Below are 18575 nucleotides of genomic sequence, written 5' to 3'. Positions count from 1 at the left end.
ACCCCTCCCACACTCCCTCAAAGTCCCCTACCATGCCGTGATATCCTCACCGGCTCTAGGAAACTTGACCACATCACCCCACACTCCTCTCCATCCCAGCTAGGATCTGTTCATAACCTTGCACCTCGCCTACAACGCAACCGCTGCCGGTGTGCCAGCCTACCTTGCAGCCAAACTAAAAAGATCAAGCAGCACATTGTTCTCTCACAAGGAGGCCTCACTGGACTGGAAACTAGATGGGCTCGCAAGGAGAAAACTAGGAAACTGTCCTTCTTATTGTGAGGAATTCGACCATCTGTACAGGGAATTTGCGCTCACCTGGGCTTTTTTTTATTTTTTTTTTTTTTTATTTTTTATAATGAACATGATTGATGGGAGAGCAACCTCTGAAAATGTGTGAGGCGGTTCCGCACACATTTTCTCTGCTCATTGCACGAAACTGTCATGTGTGCTCCGGGAGGACACAGCCTACAGGGGCCGTCCGCCCCTGTCATGGTCAGATGGAATGTGACAGCCACAGGTACTTCAAAGCATCTCAAGAAAGGGGGAAGGCCCACCTTCCTACAGCCATGGTCAGCCTAATTAAAATATCAAAGGATCGATGGATCTGCTTTCCTATTGTTTAGTTCGGCTGGTGGCAGTGCATACTAATGAGATAATTGAGGCAAGCCTGTGAAAGGGGCTTGTCTGCCGGACAGACAACAGGAAAAGTGGGTGCAATGTGTCAACTTGGAGTTAGTTCCCACTCATCTGTATGAAAGGCAGTGAATGGCATGTCTGGGTTCATCAGTCACTGTAGGTACACCTGCAGAGCGGAACTCTTTTTCAGAGCGGAGAAGTATGTGATTTGAGGGTGACAGGAAGTCTGCTCTCGTAACACACTTCAAGGGAGACCTGCGCTTTAATCAAGAGTCACATAGGGCTTGGTTAACCAGAGAGCTACTTTGAGCTACAACAGACAGGAAGATGGGTGGGACTTGGGTATACGTTGTCACCCCTTGTCTGTTCTAGTGCTGAGCACTCTGGTCCTGACCTCATGCATAACAGAAGATTGTTTGTGACGTAGGATTGGTTCATTAAAGTAGGCTTAACGTGCACCAATTACTGGGGCCCATTTGGCTTTAAAAGAGGGCTGAACCCCTCACTTACCAGATTATCCGACAACTTCAAAAGGAGTAAGAAGTACTCATTTGGACCCGGTCTGAAGGTACAGTCTACCTTGCATCTTCCGCTAGAGAAGAAAGGCCACAAGTTCTAAGAGGGAAGCAAGATCCCTCCCCTAAACCTCTCCTAGTGAACAGAGGGAGATGCCAGACTCAAAGGACCCGTCCAGCAGCTCCAGAACCGGTTTCCAGCTAGCACACTGCATGCCTTGCAAGGTTCTGTCAGCAAGCTTCCTAGGTGGGAAGTGCTGAAAAGTCTCTGGACAAAGGACAAGGCCGTTGCCTGCAAACACTCGCCTGAGGTTTGGGCCATCCACCTTTTGAAAGGATGACACAAGCCCTGCGAAGAAGCTAGAAGTGCCTCTACAAGCATCAACCAGCGTCAAATCTTTTAAGAAAATTGACAGTCTAGTCCTCGAACTTAACCAGCTGAACCGCTAACTGTTGTCACCAAAGCTGTTCCGCCAACCAGCGCAGAGACAAGGATACTTGGCCCTGGGTCACCGTGTAGGCCAGCCTTCAGCCGTCTGTCCAGCCTCTCTTGCCGAACTGCCTGCCGACAGATACCTTCAGTCGTCTCCCGCCTCAAACTGTCTCAGGAGCTGCAAGCACCCGGGAACCGCCTCGATGCAGGTACATTGTGGTTCTGCCCCATGGTCCTTCTCCAAAGGCCCCTAGAGACAGTTATAACCCTTTGCCCCTTGGTGCTGAAACCAAATAACCCTGAACAGTAAGACTGATTACTTTACCAACGACCCTCCTGTCAGTATCCAGAGTGCATCCCTTTCCTTCATGAAACTTTCTGTCCTCTGTGTTCCTTTACAGGGTGGGGTGTATTTTGTAGTGTGCAAGAACGGTCTGTTGTAGTAATAATAAAGTAGATATTTTTAACACAACCTTGACTAGACGGTCCTTGTTTATCATTGGGTGATAATTATATTTTCTCTGTGCTGCAACTAACATCGATCCACGACCTGGCAGAGATGAGCCTGCTGTTCCGTCCAAGTTAACAAAATTGAGGTTTATAATTTGCTTGTGTTTGTAATCTGTTCCGATCCCTTCTGGTGTACTAGAGGTGTGGGGCTGATTGATGGTTTAGAAACCGATATTCATCCCTGCACCCCTGGTGCCCCGGAAGTTGATTCGTCTCACTTATGCTGTGCTCCAGTCCTCTAGAGCTCCTTCCCAGTAACCGTATAAACGACTCCAAGTCTCCTACAGTTAAGGAATGAATTTAAGACTCGGCTATGTTGCGCATGACCCCATCCGTACATGGTCGTCATGTGCTCAGGCAGCACCCCGGCCAAAACAAAATGTGGTACCCCCACCCCCAATTAAGGTGCCGGGGAGGGGGACAATGCCAAATTTGGGGTTGCACAGGCCTTGGGCAGCCTTAGAAATGCTGTTGTAGCAGCAGCGCCCTATTGAAATGAAGTGTCTCACTCCCATGCTGGAGCGCCCGTGCCAGCACGAGAGCAGGGCGCTTTCCATTTCAATAGGGCGCCTACACCCACCACACCAGCTCGGGAGCCCTTGAACTTTTTCAGTCTCCCGATGCCCTACCCGAGCTGGCATGGCAGCATTGCTAATGTGATGCCCGGGGTTGCCCCTGAGCTGGTATGGCAGCATTGCTAATGTGAGTCCTGGGTTGGCCCCTGAGCTGATATGGCAGCAATGCTATTGTGACGCCCAGGTAGCCCCCCCCCCCTCACTGAGCTGGTATGGCAGCATTGCTAATGTGATGCCCGGGTTGCCCCCTGAGCTGGCATGGCAGCGGTGCTAATGTGACGCGTAGGTTGCCCCCCCTGAGCTGGCATGGCAGCGGTGCTAATGTGATGCCCGGGTTGCAATGCCTACAGCTGGCCCTGCACCCATCTATTGTACTGGGATGATGGCTTATTAATTCATTTGCCCCTGCAATATTTACTCTGCCCTGTACAGCGCTCTGTTACGCATGAGCTGCATTTGTGTTATAAAATATATATAATTTATCAGTTGCAGGCTTGTTAGTGAGATGTGGCCATTGCGTGATGCGACGGGAGTGATGTGATGGGATGTGCCTTAATACCCCCAAAGCCATGAGCCTTCCACTAGCCTCTGAAGGCGTCCTTGGGAGCGGAGACAGTTTGTGGGTGAATAGTACTGTGCAAGTCAATTATGCCTTTGCTGCAGTATAATTACCCCCTTAGAAATCTAGAGGGAAGTTGAGGCGTTGTGGTTTTGTGCAGAAGGGATGTGACCAAGCAGTTCATGGTGACGGCCCCTTTTTAGGGTGGGACCAAGCCTGATTTGCATATACTCTTTCCCCTTCTGTAATGGCTTGACAGACTGAAAAGCAATGGCCTGGAGGGTTGCCCAGGGCAATGCCAGAGTTTAAGATTAACTCCAAACCTTCCAGCCATCACCTCTTGTTTTGCTGTAGTCGCCCTAAGTGGGATGGGTATGACCAGATGTGGGTCCCATGCCTGCTGGGCCTAGAGACCCAAGCTACTCCTCACTGATGAGGCCCAACAAGGCCGAAACCTCTCGTGCAGAAGGGATGTGACCTAGCAGTTCCGGCTGGACTGCCTCTTTTGGGGTAGGAACAAGCCTGATTTGCATATGGTCTTTCACCTTCTGTAATGGCTTGTCGGGCGAAGAACGATGGTCTGGAGGGTTGCCCAGAGCAATGCCAGTGGTTAAGATTAATTCTATACCTTCCAGCCATCGCGTCTTTTTGTTTTCCTGGCTTTGGTTATGAGCAGTTTTTTGTTTGTTTATATATAACCTTGTAACAGTGGTTCATCTTTAGGTTTTATCAACACATGGGACCTTGATTGTCCGTGTAGCCAGTATTCAGACTGGGTGGGTGGGGGTTTTGGGGTTCACCAGAATTTGTGATTTTATTGGGAATACGTTTTAAAGACGGGGCTCGAGCGGTACACAGCCTTGCCAAATATTATTTTTTGTTTTTGGGGGCTATTTGGGGTGAGAACTTCGCTTCTTTTCTATGTGTTTTTTGTTGTGTTTTATTTTTTTATTTGTATTTTTTAACAAGGGAGAAGCTGAGCCGATGGTGAAGGCAATAATTGTTCCAGGAAGCTCCTTGCATGAGAACGCCCAAACCGATAGACGATCGTGGTTGAGGGATGGGGTGTAGATGGCTGTATTGCTTGGGGCGTTCAAATGCATTTGAAGGTACATGGACGATTTCTCACCAGAAAGGGCCTGCTCAACTGGTCCTCAAACTGCAAAGATGAAGGGTCGCTCCAAGAGGGGGGGGCTCCTAGAAAAAGGGGGGGCAGTTCTTTGCATGCAGGCAGCCCCGCCACGTCTCTTGCTTACTGCGGTTGGTTGTGAAAGGCTTGCCCAGCATAGCTCGAGTTTTATCCTGTTTTCAGTTGATGTGGGGTGCCCTAGGGGTATAAGAGGGGGGTGGGGTCTCCATGCAGCACTTCACACCCCCGCCCCCCGCAAACCACAATGCAAATTCGGACTTTCTACAGTCCCAAATAAAAACGCTACTAATGACCCCCGGAGAGTTATGGTCGATACATTTTGCAATCCTCTGACATCAAATGTTGCACCAACGACCAAATTGGCAGGCATATTTTAATAACTACTTTGTAATAAAGCAACCGGTGCTCACAGCCTGACTGCCCTAATCTTGTACCATAATCCACTGCGATGACTTTTTTTTTTCTTCACAATATCTTCAGACTCCGTCCTATTACGCCTTCAGGCCTCGAAGCCCCCCTGTTTACGCCTACGATTCCATCCCAGCGTGGGTGGCCTGTAGACTGGCCATCAGTTTCCCTGCCAGTCTTTGTGGAAGCTTCTCTTTCAAGGGGTTGCCCCAGGGACCTTTATTTTAATTTTTTTTTTTTTTAAATCCTCTATTACAGAGGCATTGCTTAGCGGAGGGTCTTTAGAGAGTACTCGGCCAATGGCGAGCTTGCTTTGGTCTGTATCAACTCGACAGACCGGGCGGGGTTACAACTCAGCTACAAAATGGCGTTGAACTATATGGGCTCCGGCCTTCCTTCCAGGCGGGCATTTGTCCTGGTCATGGGATGGAGACTGCACTGGTGGGGGTTTGGGATGACATCCTGATGAGGGCGCTTGCTCCCTACTCCATATCTTGGATGTTTCGGCAGCCTTTGACACCATAGCATCCTGTTCCTTGGGGTGTCAGAAATGTCGGGTGTGTCCCCAGTCGGCTGCTTCCCTTGGTTTTAGACGGGGCGCGCCAAACTAGTTGAACAGATTTTTTTTTGGAATTAATCCCGCCTTTGGGTTTTGTTTCTTTTTGCTCCGCTTTCAATGTCTATTTTCCAATCCTGGCTTTCAATAACCATTCATGTGCCACCGAGACACGAGCGGTCTACGTGCCAGTAACCCAGCAGACCGCGCGTAGTATATATCTTTGACCGTATGGTTGAACTGAAATGGTGGTTGGGGCTGGGGAGAGGAGATGGTTTGGGGCCTGTCGAGAGGAGGTGGTTTGGGGCCTGTCGAGAGGAGGTGGTTTGGGGCCCGGCGAGAGGAGGTGGTTTGGGGCCCAGCGAGAGGAGGTGGTTTGGGGCCCAGCGAGAGGAGGTGGTTTGGGGCCCGGCGAGAGGAGGTGGTTTGGGGCCCGGTGAGAGGAAGTGGTTTGGGGCCCGGCGAGAGGGAGAGGAGGTGGTTTGGGGTCCGACGAGAGGAGGTGGTTTGGGGCCCGGCAAGAGGGAGAGGAGGTGGTTTGGGGCCCGGCGAGAGGGAGAGGAGGTGGTTTGGGGCCCGATGAGAGGAGGTGGTTTGGGGCCCGGCGAGAGGAGGTGGTTTGGGGCCCAGGGAGAGGGAGAGGAGGTGGTTTGGGGCCCAGGGAGAGGGAGTGGTTTGGGGCCCGGCGAGAGGAGGTGGTTTGGGGCCCGGGGAGAGGGAGGTGGTTTGGGGCCCGGGGAGAGGGAGGTGGTTTTGGGCCCGGGGAGAGGGAGATGGTTTTGGGCCCGGGGAGAGGGAGGTGGTTTTGGGCCCGGGGAGAGGGAGGTGGTTTTGGGCCCGGGGAGAGGGAGAGGAGGTGGTTTTGGGCCCGGGTGAGGAGGTGGTTTGGGCATCTTTCTGGATGCGCCTATTAGCATCAACACTGCCTTATGTTCGGGCAGCGGATCCCTGTTTGTTCAGCCAGCCCTGTGATTGCAGACTGAAAGACTGCTGCAAATCCAATGTTTTTTGGGCATGGTGCACCTACCCTCCGCCTCTCTGGTTCTGCCACTGGGCACTGTCCATGCCTCTGGCTATCTTAGGTTGCACTGTGGCTTAAGGGCCCTCTATCCGTGTCAAGAAGTGGCATGGATGCCATGAGCCTGGAATGGCTCAGTGCATCGCCTCCCTCTGCTCGGATATCTCACTCTTGGTGCTTAGAGTCTCAAGGGCCCAAATGGGCCTAAATAAACAAACGCTTCTGCTTTAATCCCCGAAGCGTTTCCTCTCGATACCAATTATTCAGACACTGTCTGGATCAATGAATTCGTATCTCAAAATAAAAAATTGGGCGGGGAAAGGCTGCTCTCCGATGGCTTTGGGGCAGGTGGACTGACCACCACCACACCTGGTATGTCTTATTCTGGTATTGCTTCGGGAGGCAGCAAAGCGCTTTGTAGAGGTAACAGAACTGCTATAGAGTGTGGAGGTAGGATTCAGAGGGGCACAGAGGAGGGGTATGTATGGAGTGTTCAGTGTAATCCATCTTATTGTTGCCATCTGGATGTCTTGCACGGGTCAAGGGATGAGTCTTCATGTACCCAGACCGTTCCCCCGACACATATGCTGCCTTTTACTTCCCCATCCATCTGTCCTGGGGAGACCCACTTGCTCGAGGCATATTATGAACCAATCTTTGGAGTGATACCCCAGACTCCTGGCCTCTCCTTTGAGCAGCGCAGTTCCGGTGAAGGCCGGTGTAGTTTGGGAATCTAGAATGGAGGCTTTGTTCTAGTCTGACAAAAAGGAGGTTCATCAAGATCGGCAACCGTCGAAAGCGAAGAAGGACATGAACAGTTCCTGGTCCCAAGAAACCCAAACCCAAAACTGAAAGAGGAAGTGCCACGCAGAGCCGTAGGCACCAGGATTGCACATCTGAGCTGGCGGTCTGCACCCGTGGGCGATGGCCTGGCCAGCGCCGCGGGCCCTCCTGCCACCAGAGGCAGTGGGTCCTGCCCCCTTCTTCCACCTTGCTCGTTCTTCTGAGCTTTCTCGCCCCACTGTTTTCTCTGGTGGGCACCCAGGGCCTGTACCAGCCGCGCACCCAGTGCCCCTGCTGGCTACTGCGGGGTTCTCTGTGCCCGCTTACGTGCCATTGTTGTTGGGAAAGTAAGGGCAGGGTGCTTCTGCAAAGGGGTGGTGTTTGAATTTACCACTTTAACACGTTACCGCAGAGAAAGTTTACTCCCGCGCTGTTTCTTTTGCCCGAATTTCCAGGGTGGGCTGCCGCCCCCCCCCCCCACTTCCCGTCCACCCCCCGCGCTGGATGGGGCGGATGCCCTTCCCGGCAGCACTCCCTTTTCTGATGCTCCAGCTACCTGCGCCCCCCCACACCCCCTCCCCCCCCTCTTACCATTCTAAGGTCACCGCGTTTAGCGCCTAGTGCCGTCTTTCACAGGAATGCATTTTCCATCGCGTTTCCCTCGTGTGCCCGAGACGCCCCCCGCCCCCTCCTTTCGCACCCCCACGTCCTCCGCTAAGTGGCGTGTCTTTCCATTATTGATGGATCCTGGGCCCGTGCCAGTCTCGCTCGGGCTGCAACAGTGACCTGCCAGAACTGCAAGATGGCAAGTGGCGTTAATGCACACTCTGCCCCCTTTCTCGAGTGATCTCTAAGTGGCGCCCTGGGGCACAAATGATGGATTTCAGAGGCTGAGCCTGGCACGGATAATCGCAGCTCTGTGAGCCGGATCCGGCCTGCATCTGAGCGCTGCGTCGCGGCTTTTGTCTCCAGGGAGAGCGGCGCTGCCCACCGCGTCCAGAGCCGGACGTGCTGGGGCCCTCCGCGGATGCCACGCAATACCGCCTTGCGGGGGCTCCTGGGAATGGTGCAATTACACGCGGGGCATTGACATACATACAGTGGAACAGCTCCAGCGCTAACCCAGGAGTGAGTGACATGATGACACGGTCTCCAGCTTTACCCCTGTCTGCTGCGCATGCCTCAGGCCCAGTGCAACAGCTCCTGCGCCAACCCAGGAGTGAGTGGATGATATGACATGGTCTCCAGCTTTACCCATGTCTGCTGCGCATGCCTCGGGCCCAGTGCAACCTCTCCAGCGCCAACCCAGGAGTGAGTGACATGACACGGTCTCTAGCTTCACCCCTGTCTGCTGCGCATGCCTCGGGCCCAGTGCAACCTCTCCAGCGCCAACCCAGGAGTGAGTGACATGATGACATGGTCTCCAGCTTTACCCCTGTCTGCTGCGCATGCCTCGGGCCCAGTGCAACAGCTCCTGCACCAATCCAGGAGTGAGGGACATGATGTGACATGGTCTCCAGCTTTACCCCTGTCTGCTGCGCATGCCTCGGGCCCAGTGCAACAGTTCCTGCGCCAACCCAGGAGTGAGGGACATGATGACATAGTCTCCAGCTTTACCCCTGTCTGCTGCGCATGCCCCGGGCCCAGTGGAACAGCTCCTGCGCCAACCCAGGAGTGAGTGACATGATCTCCAGCTTTACTCCTTTCTGCTGCTAATGTCTCGGGCCCTTTTCAATGCCATGTACTCGCTTTTATTCCAGCGCTTCTGCAGGGGACACGGTGCCAAGGGAGCGGGCCTTGCTGAAAGCATTCAACCCCGTCCCCACTTTAAGTTACTCCCGGGCATCTCCAGTGTCATAAATTGGCTTGGTTCTTGGCAGCGTTTTCAATGACACAATCGCAATGGTGTAGTTTGACCCCTTGTCATAGAATCCATTCCACAATTTAGCAGCTGTATAAATAAATGTGGATATGCAAATGTTTCCCTTCCTGTAACCCTCTAGGACAACTCAGTCGGTTAAGTACCCGCTGTTTAATACATCTGTGCGTTAGATTTCTTAAAGCAATGAGCGTTGCCGGTAGTCCTTGAGCTCTGTACACGGGTGGTTCCACGTATAAAGCTGGGAAGAGTAGAGACGTTAGGGGTTAAGTTTGAGTGCAGCGATTGGTGAGATGTTTTCAGAATGAGGCGGCGTGGTGGGGCGGGGGGGGGTAACAATCGATGTCAAAGCATAGAATTGAAGTGTCCATAAATATGAAGAAATGGGGTCCCAGGCGCTGTATACGACTGGCATTCTACTTATTGCTCCCAAATCATGTCTGTTAAATGACTGCACATGTGTGATCTTGTGGATGTGCTACCACAGACCGACATTCCAAGGCTGGCTTCCGGATGTAACTAAAACATAGCGCATTCTGTGGGCACGGCACCTCCTGTACCCGTTTAAATGCCTGTATAGCATGTACCCAGAGAAGATCACCCCTGCTGTAGCACAGGGAGTCTTTATTCTATTAAAGACACAGAGGCAAGCATTGCGTGTGCGTGTGTGTGTATATATGTGTGTGTGTGTGTGTGTATATATATATATATATATATATATATATATATATATATATATATATATATATATATATATATATTTTTTTTTTTTTTTTTTTTTTTTTTTTTTACTTCAAACAGAAAAATGTATTCCACAACTTCACATCCTATGAACCCCAGAGTCTCTGGTAGTCCCATGGCTGTCCTGTCTGTCACATGAGTCACCACTAGCCCAGGTCCAGTCCTCTTCCTTGATGCCTTCCAACTGACATCTGGTAACCACCAACGCACTCAAATGGCAAAAAATACGCTGGCTATGCCGCTCTGGCTCCTTCCGGCCAGGAGCCCGCACATAGCCAACGCTGACAGTACCTGGTGCAATAACCTCGTCTCCTCTGTCCTCGGCCAGTCCTCTGCTCCTCCCCCGTTGGAGAAAACCTACATTTGGGAGGGTCATGCAATGCAACGCGTTATAACCTGACCACTTGCATTACATTTTTGCCATGCGTCGCCGGGCGGGATAATGCGCGCCTCTGTGTCTTTAATAGAAGCAAGAGTCCCTGCACTACAGCAGGGGTAATCGTCATTCTATGTTCAGACCGCAGGCGAGCATTACGCTTGTTCAAAGTGTCCTATTACTGGCGCTGCCACACTAATAATTGGCTTTAAGTAAAAGGTCTTAAAACTGGTGTCGCTGGACCAGTCTGCCGCTTTCAGGATGTCTTGAAGACTCGCTCCAACCCTAATGGCTATGGAGGCCATGGCTCCCCCAAACGAATGCGCTCAAACCTATTTCATCGATGCCTGCTAGGGTCATGATTTCTCGCACCCATCGGTCTATAGTCACCGTCACCGTCGCTTTACATTGCTTTCTGCGCATATTACGCAACTGGGAGACACCGTCCGGCCTCACATTGGCCGTTCTCGCGTCCTCATCCTTTATACAGTTTGCTGCTCATGCTTAGGCTGGCCTAGGAAGTAGGGATATGAAATTGTCGAAGAGTGACACTGCGTCCTTCTCGGAAAGAAGGTTATTCCTTCCTGACAGAATGTTTTCTTGTCAATCTCGAGTGCCTTCACATTGGACACTCTCCTACAGGACACCAGGCACAACATCCCCCTCCCCTGCCCACCATCCCCTACCCTCCCCTGTGGCACATGCACTGCTATTGCTCGAGTTTGTTCATTTCACAAACCCATGGCCTTTTTATTCCGTTCCCAGGTGGAGCAATTGAGCCAGCCTCTTCCCTAGTTCACCAGCATCATTCTTTTGAGGGTAATACCTCCCTGCTGCCTGAAGGCCCTCCTTACTCCCGAGTCCAAGCTGTGTCCCCTAATATAAGCCAACATATTAAGGCTGTCGCACGAGCTGGTCTCCAATATTTGCAAACCCTCCCAGAATGAATTCTCTTCTCTTTGCAAAATTCCAGCTGCTTCCTCCGTGAAGACCTACTGTTACAGGGAGCATGTTCATGAACCCCCTTTTTTAATTGCACATACCCATAACGGTAGGGGTTTGGTTGGACATGCACTGATGGACTTTTAATTCCCTGCTTCTGATTCTTGAGGGAGTTCGGTTTTGGTCATTCGTTAGAATTTCACGCCTGTCCTTGGAGGCTGGCATCCGCCTCTGCTTGGCCCTACACTAGGGGCCCCGCCCCTCGAAACCCCGGTCTCTGGCTCACACAAGACCCCGAAGTATTGTACAGGTTATCCTAGCTGCAGCTCTCTCGGGTGATGTGCTGCCATTGGGGCCTCTTGAGGTTGCCAGGGCAAGCTTCCCTGTCACTAGGGTGGTGGCAGGGTCATGGCGGTCCACATAGGTCTCCATACTGGCGCCACCCGGGCATGGCTCTCTGGTCCAAGCACTGCTCTTTCCGGCTGATGCAACAGGAGGGAACCCTCATGCGTGCACATCTCACCAAACCATTCTGAAGGGTTAACACTCCTTGCAGTGGGGCCTGGGGGGGAGGGGGAAGGGGGTTGTCAGACTGGTGTGTTTTAGGGCCGAACCCGTTTTGTGCCCCTATGCTGGTGCTAGCCGCCTAGACTTGCCCTGGGGGTACTGCTGCGCCTCAATTTGGCCATCGGGCCCACTTGTGCAGAGTAAAGACTGGCAAAGAATCTGTTTGGCGGGTTTGCCCACCGTACTGGGGTAACTATAAATGGGGGGCAGCAAGGAGTTTAGAGTTAAAGAAAACGGAGCCAGAATTAATGGCCGGAGCCCCAGTTAACAAATCGATTACAATTGTTAACCATCTTTTGTATGTATTTGTTTTGGGGACACTAAATGGGACGCCCCTCCCCTTTTTTCCTTCAGATGAAGAGCCGGGCATGGACCACCAGGATGTTTACATCGTTCCGTGGCACAGTCCACCGCCTCACTGCTGCGGCGAGGGGGAGGGAGTGGCAGTGGGTTCCCAGGAGAGGGGGTTCGTCCATGCACTGTGCCTGAGCAGGGCCTTCTGAAGGCAGCCGCTGAAACAGGACCTTTCAGGATATCTATCCGAGGCCACGTGCGATGGCCAGGGACCACCTTAGGACAGTTGTTACAGGCTGGTATCACCCTGGCACAGGGCAGGATCCGGACCATATAGTCCCCACTTTTCAGTAGTGGGTTATGCCCCCTGCCCTCTACTGCAAGTGTGTCCCAACACCATAGCATTCCTGCGATCTAATCGAAAGCTTGTTGCATTAACTTGTAATTAAAGAACTTTGCAAATGTGTTCATTACCCCATGCATGGGTGTATCGTATAGAAAAGCTCTCTGCTGGATGTTGCTGCTGCAAAAGCCTCCTTCAATCGATGTTACCTAAGCTGTTTTGTTCCATCATTTTTCTCTCCATTGAAACAACAAGAGCCGGTGGCCTCGTGTCAGCCATTTAAAGACGGGGAGTCTGGTTTTCCCTTTTAATTCACTGAAGCTTCTCCCACAATTGCCAATGACTGCAAATGTCACCCAGAGCTGCCGGGCGGCTCGCACTCTTGAAACAGCTGCTTCTTTCAAGGTGTACTGTTGCAACCCAGAAAGCATTTTTAATGCTCACAATCCTTTCTTTATTCCTTCATCTGTACTGCACTATATGTAGTGTTTTAGTACCCGGCGAGGAGGTGGTGCGGGAGGGGATGTGTGTGGCAGTCTCGCAGCCAATGGGGAGGCTCAGAACACAGGCATTAACAGACGGTAATCCTGAGCCTCCTCAGGGCTGGCGGCCACGATCTCCCCTTCACCCCCCCCCATCCGCAGAACTTCCTCTCTGCTCTCCTAACCCCACTTACCTTCTTTGCTGTCCATTTCGGGAGCAGATTCACTGGGAACATTTCTGCCATCCCTTCCCTTCTCTTCTCTCCTTTCCATGGCAGCCGTTTTGTTTGTTTACTTTTTTCACACTTATTTTCAATGGTCGCCATGGGAAGGGAAAACTGACTTCGTTTTCCATTCCCCGGTGGCAATTTTTTTGGTTTTCTGTACCAAAATGCTTTTAGTACCCCTGTTTTACGTGGCGGGGTACTAATAGCAATAAGCCCCAAGCAGGGGTGAGATTGTAATGCCCCAGGGCCTTTGGTAAGGCCTTGGCTCGGGCCTGCAACTATGGGCCCCGGGGCATTACCTGAAGTGCTAATGCCCCCCCCTCCAAACCCCCTCCCCCCCCCTCCCATGCTCGGGGCTTATTGCTTAAGGAAACCACAAGTCAGGCTGGGAACTGGGTCGCTTCTAGGCACTCTAATGACCAGTGTGATTAAATGATTTGCCCAGCGTCCTACACTTGATTTGTGTCGCCAAGTGTCAACATTGTAAACTAGGCTTAAATACCGGGTTCACTGCTTACCATCCAGGTTCGGTTGCTACAATTGCTAGTGTTTTTTGGTTTTGAATAGATAATAAATACTTGAAAACCTGACCGTACATATGCTCTATCAAGACCTAAAGGCAGAGTGGAAAAGCATGGATGAGGGCAGCCGATTGTAGTCATTGTTCACACAACGTGCAACTTATGTTTATTTATTTGGTATAGCGCAAAACCAAACCCGAAGGGGTAGCTTGGCGCAGACAGTACAAGGATACTTGAGAACTTGGTTACAGGAAAAATACAGTTATACAGTTTATATTACTGACAAAGTTGCATGTACAAGAAAATGCAAAAACAACATTTCAGGTTGGTTAATCAGATATCAGATCATATAGTTACAGGCATCTGGGTCTCTAGAGCAGGTGGCAATGGAACGGTAAACTAAGTGTCGTTGGAACGTATCCAAGTGAGGACTTTCCGCCTGAAGCTATGGTAAGGTTGATCCATTCTAAGATCCAGAGGGAGTTTGTTCCAAGTTTGCGCAGCTATGACCGGAAAACTGGAGCCGACAGCTGTACTCTTTTTATATCTAGGCACCACTAAAGTATAGGCGTAAGTCATTCTAGTAGGGCGGTTAGAGGATCTCTTGTTGACTCTGTTTACCAGGTAAGGGAGAGCTATATTAAGACATTTGGAGGTAAGGGAGAGTGTTTTGAGGGTAATCCTGTCTTTGATTTTTAGCCAGTGGATATTTTTCCTAGAGGTGGAGATATGCGCTCTATTAGGAATATTTAAAGCTACTCTAATAGCGTTGTTTTGGAGAGTTTGGAGTTTATCAAGGATATACTTGTTAGATCCTGCATATAGGGCATTACAGTAATCCAACTTGGATATGAGTGCATTAGCTAATGTAATGCAACTAGTCTCAGTTAGAAATGGTCTACATGCTCGGATCAATTTGCAAGTATATGCAGTGGAAGATGCTAGTGAGTTAGTTTGTTTCTTGAAGGTGAGCGCTGAGTCGAGATAGACCCCGAGGGTTTTTACTGCAGGCATCACTTTGATGACATTATTGTCGATGTTGAATGAGGCATAATTTGGGTCAAGTTTTTTGATGGCCAACTCTGAGCCGAGGGTCAGTAACTCAGTCTTGTCGTCATTCAGGCAGAGGCCGTGAGATGCCATCCATGCCTCAATGAGGAGATATATCTTATTTACTAAGGCCGTATCTTCCAAGAAGTTGCCCGAAAGGGGGATAAGGATCTGCATTTCATCTGCGTAATTAGTGTAGATGATACCCAATCTGTCCAACTTGTCAAACAAAGGCTTAGTAAAGATGTTATACATCGTCAGAGATACACATGATCCTTGAGAGACACCGCATGAAACTTGTGTGGGATCAACGGCTGCTAGGGGGGAGAAGACCCTCATTGTCCGGTTTGCAAGGAAGGATTGTACCCAGGTTATGGCATCACTTTGAAAATGAGCGGCAGAGCTGAGGTGATTGCATAAGACTGCGTGATCTACCAAGTCGAAGGCCGCGGATAGGTCAAGGAGGAGTAGCATAGCTGATTTTCCATTGTCCTTCAACACGTCAATTTGGGTCTTGAGGTCAATCAGGGCTGTTTCAGTACCATGAAGGGGACGGAAGCCAGATTGCTGTGAGCCTAGTAGATTGTTAGTTTCTAAGTAGTCCTGAATTTGCAGGTACGCTACTCTGTCAATAATTTTAAGCAGGAATGGGACAGTGGTGATAGGTCTGTAATTTGTCGGTATTGCGTGGTCAAGTGTTTGTTTTTTTAGCAAAGGAAGCACCCAAGATTGCTTGAGGTTATTGGGCACTAGGTTAGACTTAAAGGATGCATTGATAAGTTTAGAGATGAAGGGGGCTAGGCCTCTAGCTGCATCTTTTATAATTTGGGCGGGGCAATTGTCACCTTTGCAGTTGGAGGGCTTTAGAGATAGTATGATTTTTTTCTGTCTCCAATATAGATATTTGTCTGAAGCTGAATGGGTGAGGGGTGTTAGGCTGGTTTGGGAGGAGCTGTGGCTGAGGTGTAGGCTCTGTTGGCAGGTGCAGGGAAGCTTTTTTGTTGGCAATTTTGGTTTGGAGCAAGCTAATTTTACCCGCCAGGGCATTTTGTATATTAGTGCACCAGAGCTTATTTTTAGGAATGTTGTCAGTCGGGGGTATGGGTGATTCCATTTCGCGGAGGATAGAGAATAGCTCCTTGGTATCTGATTTGGCCTTAGATATTCTATCATTAAAGGTATTTCTTTTAGTGCTATGATTTCCTTTTTATACTGTTTGGCGAGAGTGGCTAATTTAATTTTGTTCTCCTCAGTGGGTGAGTGTTGCCAAATTGACTGCAAATTTCTTTTTTTTAATTCTGAGGTCTTTCAGGTGTGGTGTGAACCAGTTTTTTAGGTGACAAAGTTGCTTGCTTTTGCGTGTTTTGGTAGGGGCAATCAAGTCCAGTGCCTTGATCATCGTACTGTTATAGGCTTCCACAAGCGACGTAGGGTCTGTGATGTTATCTATATTGTCGAGAGTAGGGAGGAGGTGGGGCAGGAGTTGTTCTGCTGTGATGTCTTTTTTACTTCTGGTAGGGAGAGGCGGGGCCATAAGTATAGGTTTGGGTCGGATAAGGTCAAGTGAGGCATTGAATATAATTAAATAATGGTCAGTCCAGGATTGTGGCACTATGTTGGTAATGCTAATGTTGCAATTCCGATCAGCAACCCAGTCTAGGGTTCTGCCTTTGGCATGAGTAGGGGAGGAGACTTTTTGTGTTAGGGCGTAGTCATTCAGAAGTGAGGCAATGGATAGGGAGCGTTTGTCATTACAGTCATTAAAGCCCAAGTTGAAGTCTCCTAGTAATAGAATTTGAGCGTGGTCTTTAGTATTATTAGTTAGGATACTTGTTAGGTCGTCTTCAAAGGTTCCTAGTGGTCCGGGTGGTCTGTAAATGACATACATGGTGAGGGTGCGGTTACAAGAAAGGTGAAGTTTAGCAGTAAGGAGTTCACATGATGGAAATAGCAAGGTGGTAGCTAATCTGATGGGTAAGGTCGATTTATGGATGATAGCTAGGCCACCTCCTTTGGTGTTGGGGCTATCGACTCTTAGTAGTTGGTAGCCGTCAGGTATAGCTAGCATGATGGCAGGGCCAGCCGCCTCATGGAGCCATGTTTCGGTTATGACTAGTAGGTCTAAATTTGTTAGAGTGTCCGAGATCTCTGTAGCGTGGGCTACCATGGATCTGTCATTAATGAGAGATCCAGTTAGAGAAAGAGTGCTAGTTAGTTTAGTCGAGGGAAGTGGTTTATTTTTAGTAGGGGTGACTCTTTGTGCCGGTGACTGGTTAGTAGTTATGGGGGCAGGGTGGAGAGTGGCAGATTTGAGGTATTTCGAGCGTTTGTTAGCTAGATCAATATAGCCTCTATAGTTGTGGTGGGATGATGGTTCATGAAGATGGGACAATCTTGCCCTCAGTCTCGCGTTTCTGTCCTTAGGAGGGTATGAGGCAACGGATGCAAGTGCCATGGTAGTGAGGAGGCTCAGTGCAAGGTGTAAAGTTTGGTGTTGGGTGAATTTCATTATGGTCGTAGGCAGGGAGGAGTTGCTGATTCGAGTTGCAAGTCCAAATTCGGGCTATAAGTGTAGTCTAGTGCTACGTGCGAAGGCAAGTAACTATGTAGGTAATGGCACTTCAGTAACAGGGAAGTCTAGGCAATCTATTAAGAGATCGTATAATGCTGGTTGGGTAATCTAGGCAAGTACAAAAGGACTGGGACCTAGGCAGGCAACTGGCCAGTGCAAATGGTGGCAGACTAGCAGGTACAGCTGAGCTAACTAGGGCAGTGTATCGCCTAAGTACGTGAGTCACAGTGCAGCCAAAAACACATTGGGGTGCATAAAGTAACTAGGGCTGTGTTTTACCTAATTACAACCATAATGCACAGCACAAATCGGGGGCATAGCACAAGTGTGGTCTGTTGGCGACCATAAGGCACAACACAAATCAAAGGCACTAGTCAGGTGTGGTATGTTGGCGACCATAGGCACAGCACAAAACAAGTGTGGTATGTTGGCGACCATAGGCACAGCACAAAACAAGTGTGGTATGTTGGCGACCATAGGCACAGCACAAAACAAGTGTGGTCTGTTGGTGACCATAGGCACAGCACAAGTCAGAGGCATAACACAAATCAAGTGTGGTCTATAAGCGACCATACGGCACAACACAAATCAGGTGTACACTATTGGCGACCATAGGCACAGCACAGATCAGATGTGGTCTAATGGCGCACAGATCAGATGTGGTCTATTGGCGACCATAAGGCACAACACAAATCAGAGGGCACAAATCAAGAATGGTCTGATGGCGACCCTAGGTGCAGCACGTAATCCAGTGTGGCAGGGTCTAAGTCCAGAATAGAACATAGGCTGGGATGGGTAGCGCCTGGGTTCGGGTAGGACACTTGAGCCAATGGGGACGTAAGGCAACTGCTAAGTTCGAAGTCGTTCCTAGGCTGCAAAGTTGAAAGTGAAATGTGCGAGGACGGTAGTAGGGTGCCAGGGCGCAGATCTAAAGGCACAAGCTGGCAGGTTGGAATGCTAAGGTGCAATTGACTATGGTGGTGAAGGCAATCATATTACTAAAGATCTAGAGTGCGGCTGGGAGAGGCATCTGGCCTACCTTCTATTTGGCATAGCACACAGGCCTCAGTCCTATCGCCTGCTACTTCTGTGGTAGGTGGAAGGAGCTCCTGCTTCTCCCTGGTGCAGCCGGCGATTCTTCTGAGTGTGAGGGCTCCAGCACAGCGCTTCAGTTCGGTCGGAGATGTAACGCTCACAGACGCCAAACAGGCAAATAAACAGGCCTTTTCAGTGAGGGCCTTCTCGGGTGGTGGGCCGGCTTCCTCCTGCCGGTGGGGGCCTGGCTATAGGAGCCAGACTATGTGGGGGGCGGATGCGGAGGGGACAAGAATCGTGGCTCTGGGCTCGAAAGGCTCCAGACAGGCTCACGACAGGACGCACCGCCTTGTGTAGTGTGCCTCTGGAAGTGGGCCGGCTTGAGCCTGCCGGCTCTCTA

At 50.4% G+C, this 18575-nt stretch overlaps 1 protein-coding gene across 4 annotated transcripts in view; it reads left to right on the top strand.

The window, feature by feature from the left end:
• The window catches only part of IL1RAP (interleukin 1 receptor accessory protein), a 681332-nt gene that overhangs the window by 43610 nt on the left and 619147 nt on the right, over positions 1-18575 (top strand). The window contains exon 1 of one of the 4 annotated variants that reach the window (XM_069617445.1): positions 8051-8820. The exons of 2 other annotated variants lie outside the window; for them this stretch is intronic. In XM_069617445.1, coding sequence (XP_069473546.1) covers positions 8504-8820 — 317 coding nt within the window. In that variant the 5' untranslated portion in view covers positions 8051-8503. Of the gene's footprint in view, positions 1-8050; positions 8821-18575 lie in introns of those variants that run through there. One more of the 4 variants, XM_069617444.1, reaches the window with a different exon arrangement.

The sequence above is a fragment of the Ambystoma mexicanum genome, chromosome 10, assembly GCF_040938575.1.
Source record: "Ambystoma mexicanum isolate Mex_15411 chromosome 10, UKY_AmexF1_1, whole genome shotgun sequence".
Lineage (NCBI taxonomy): Eukaryota > Metazoa > Chordata > Amphibia > Caudata > Ambystomatidae > Ambystoma > Ambystoma mexicanum.
Note: the sequence above shows the minus strand (reverse complement) of the source record. Positions and strands in the feature narration are given on the sequence as shown.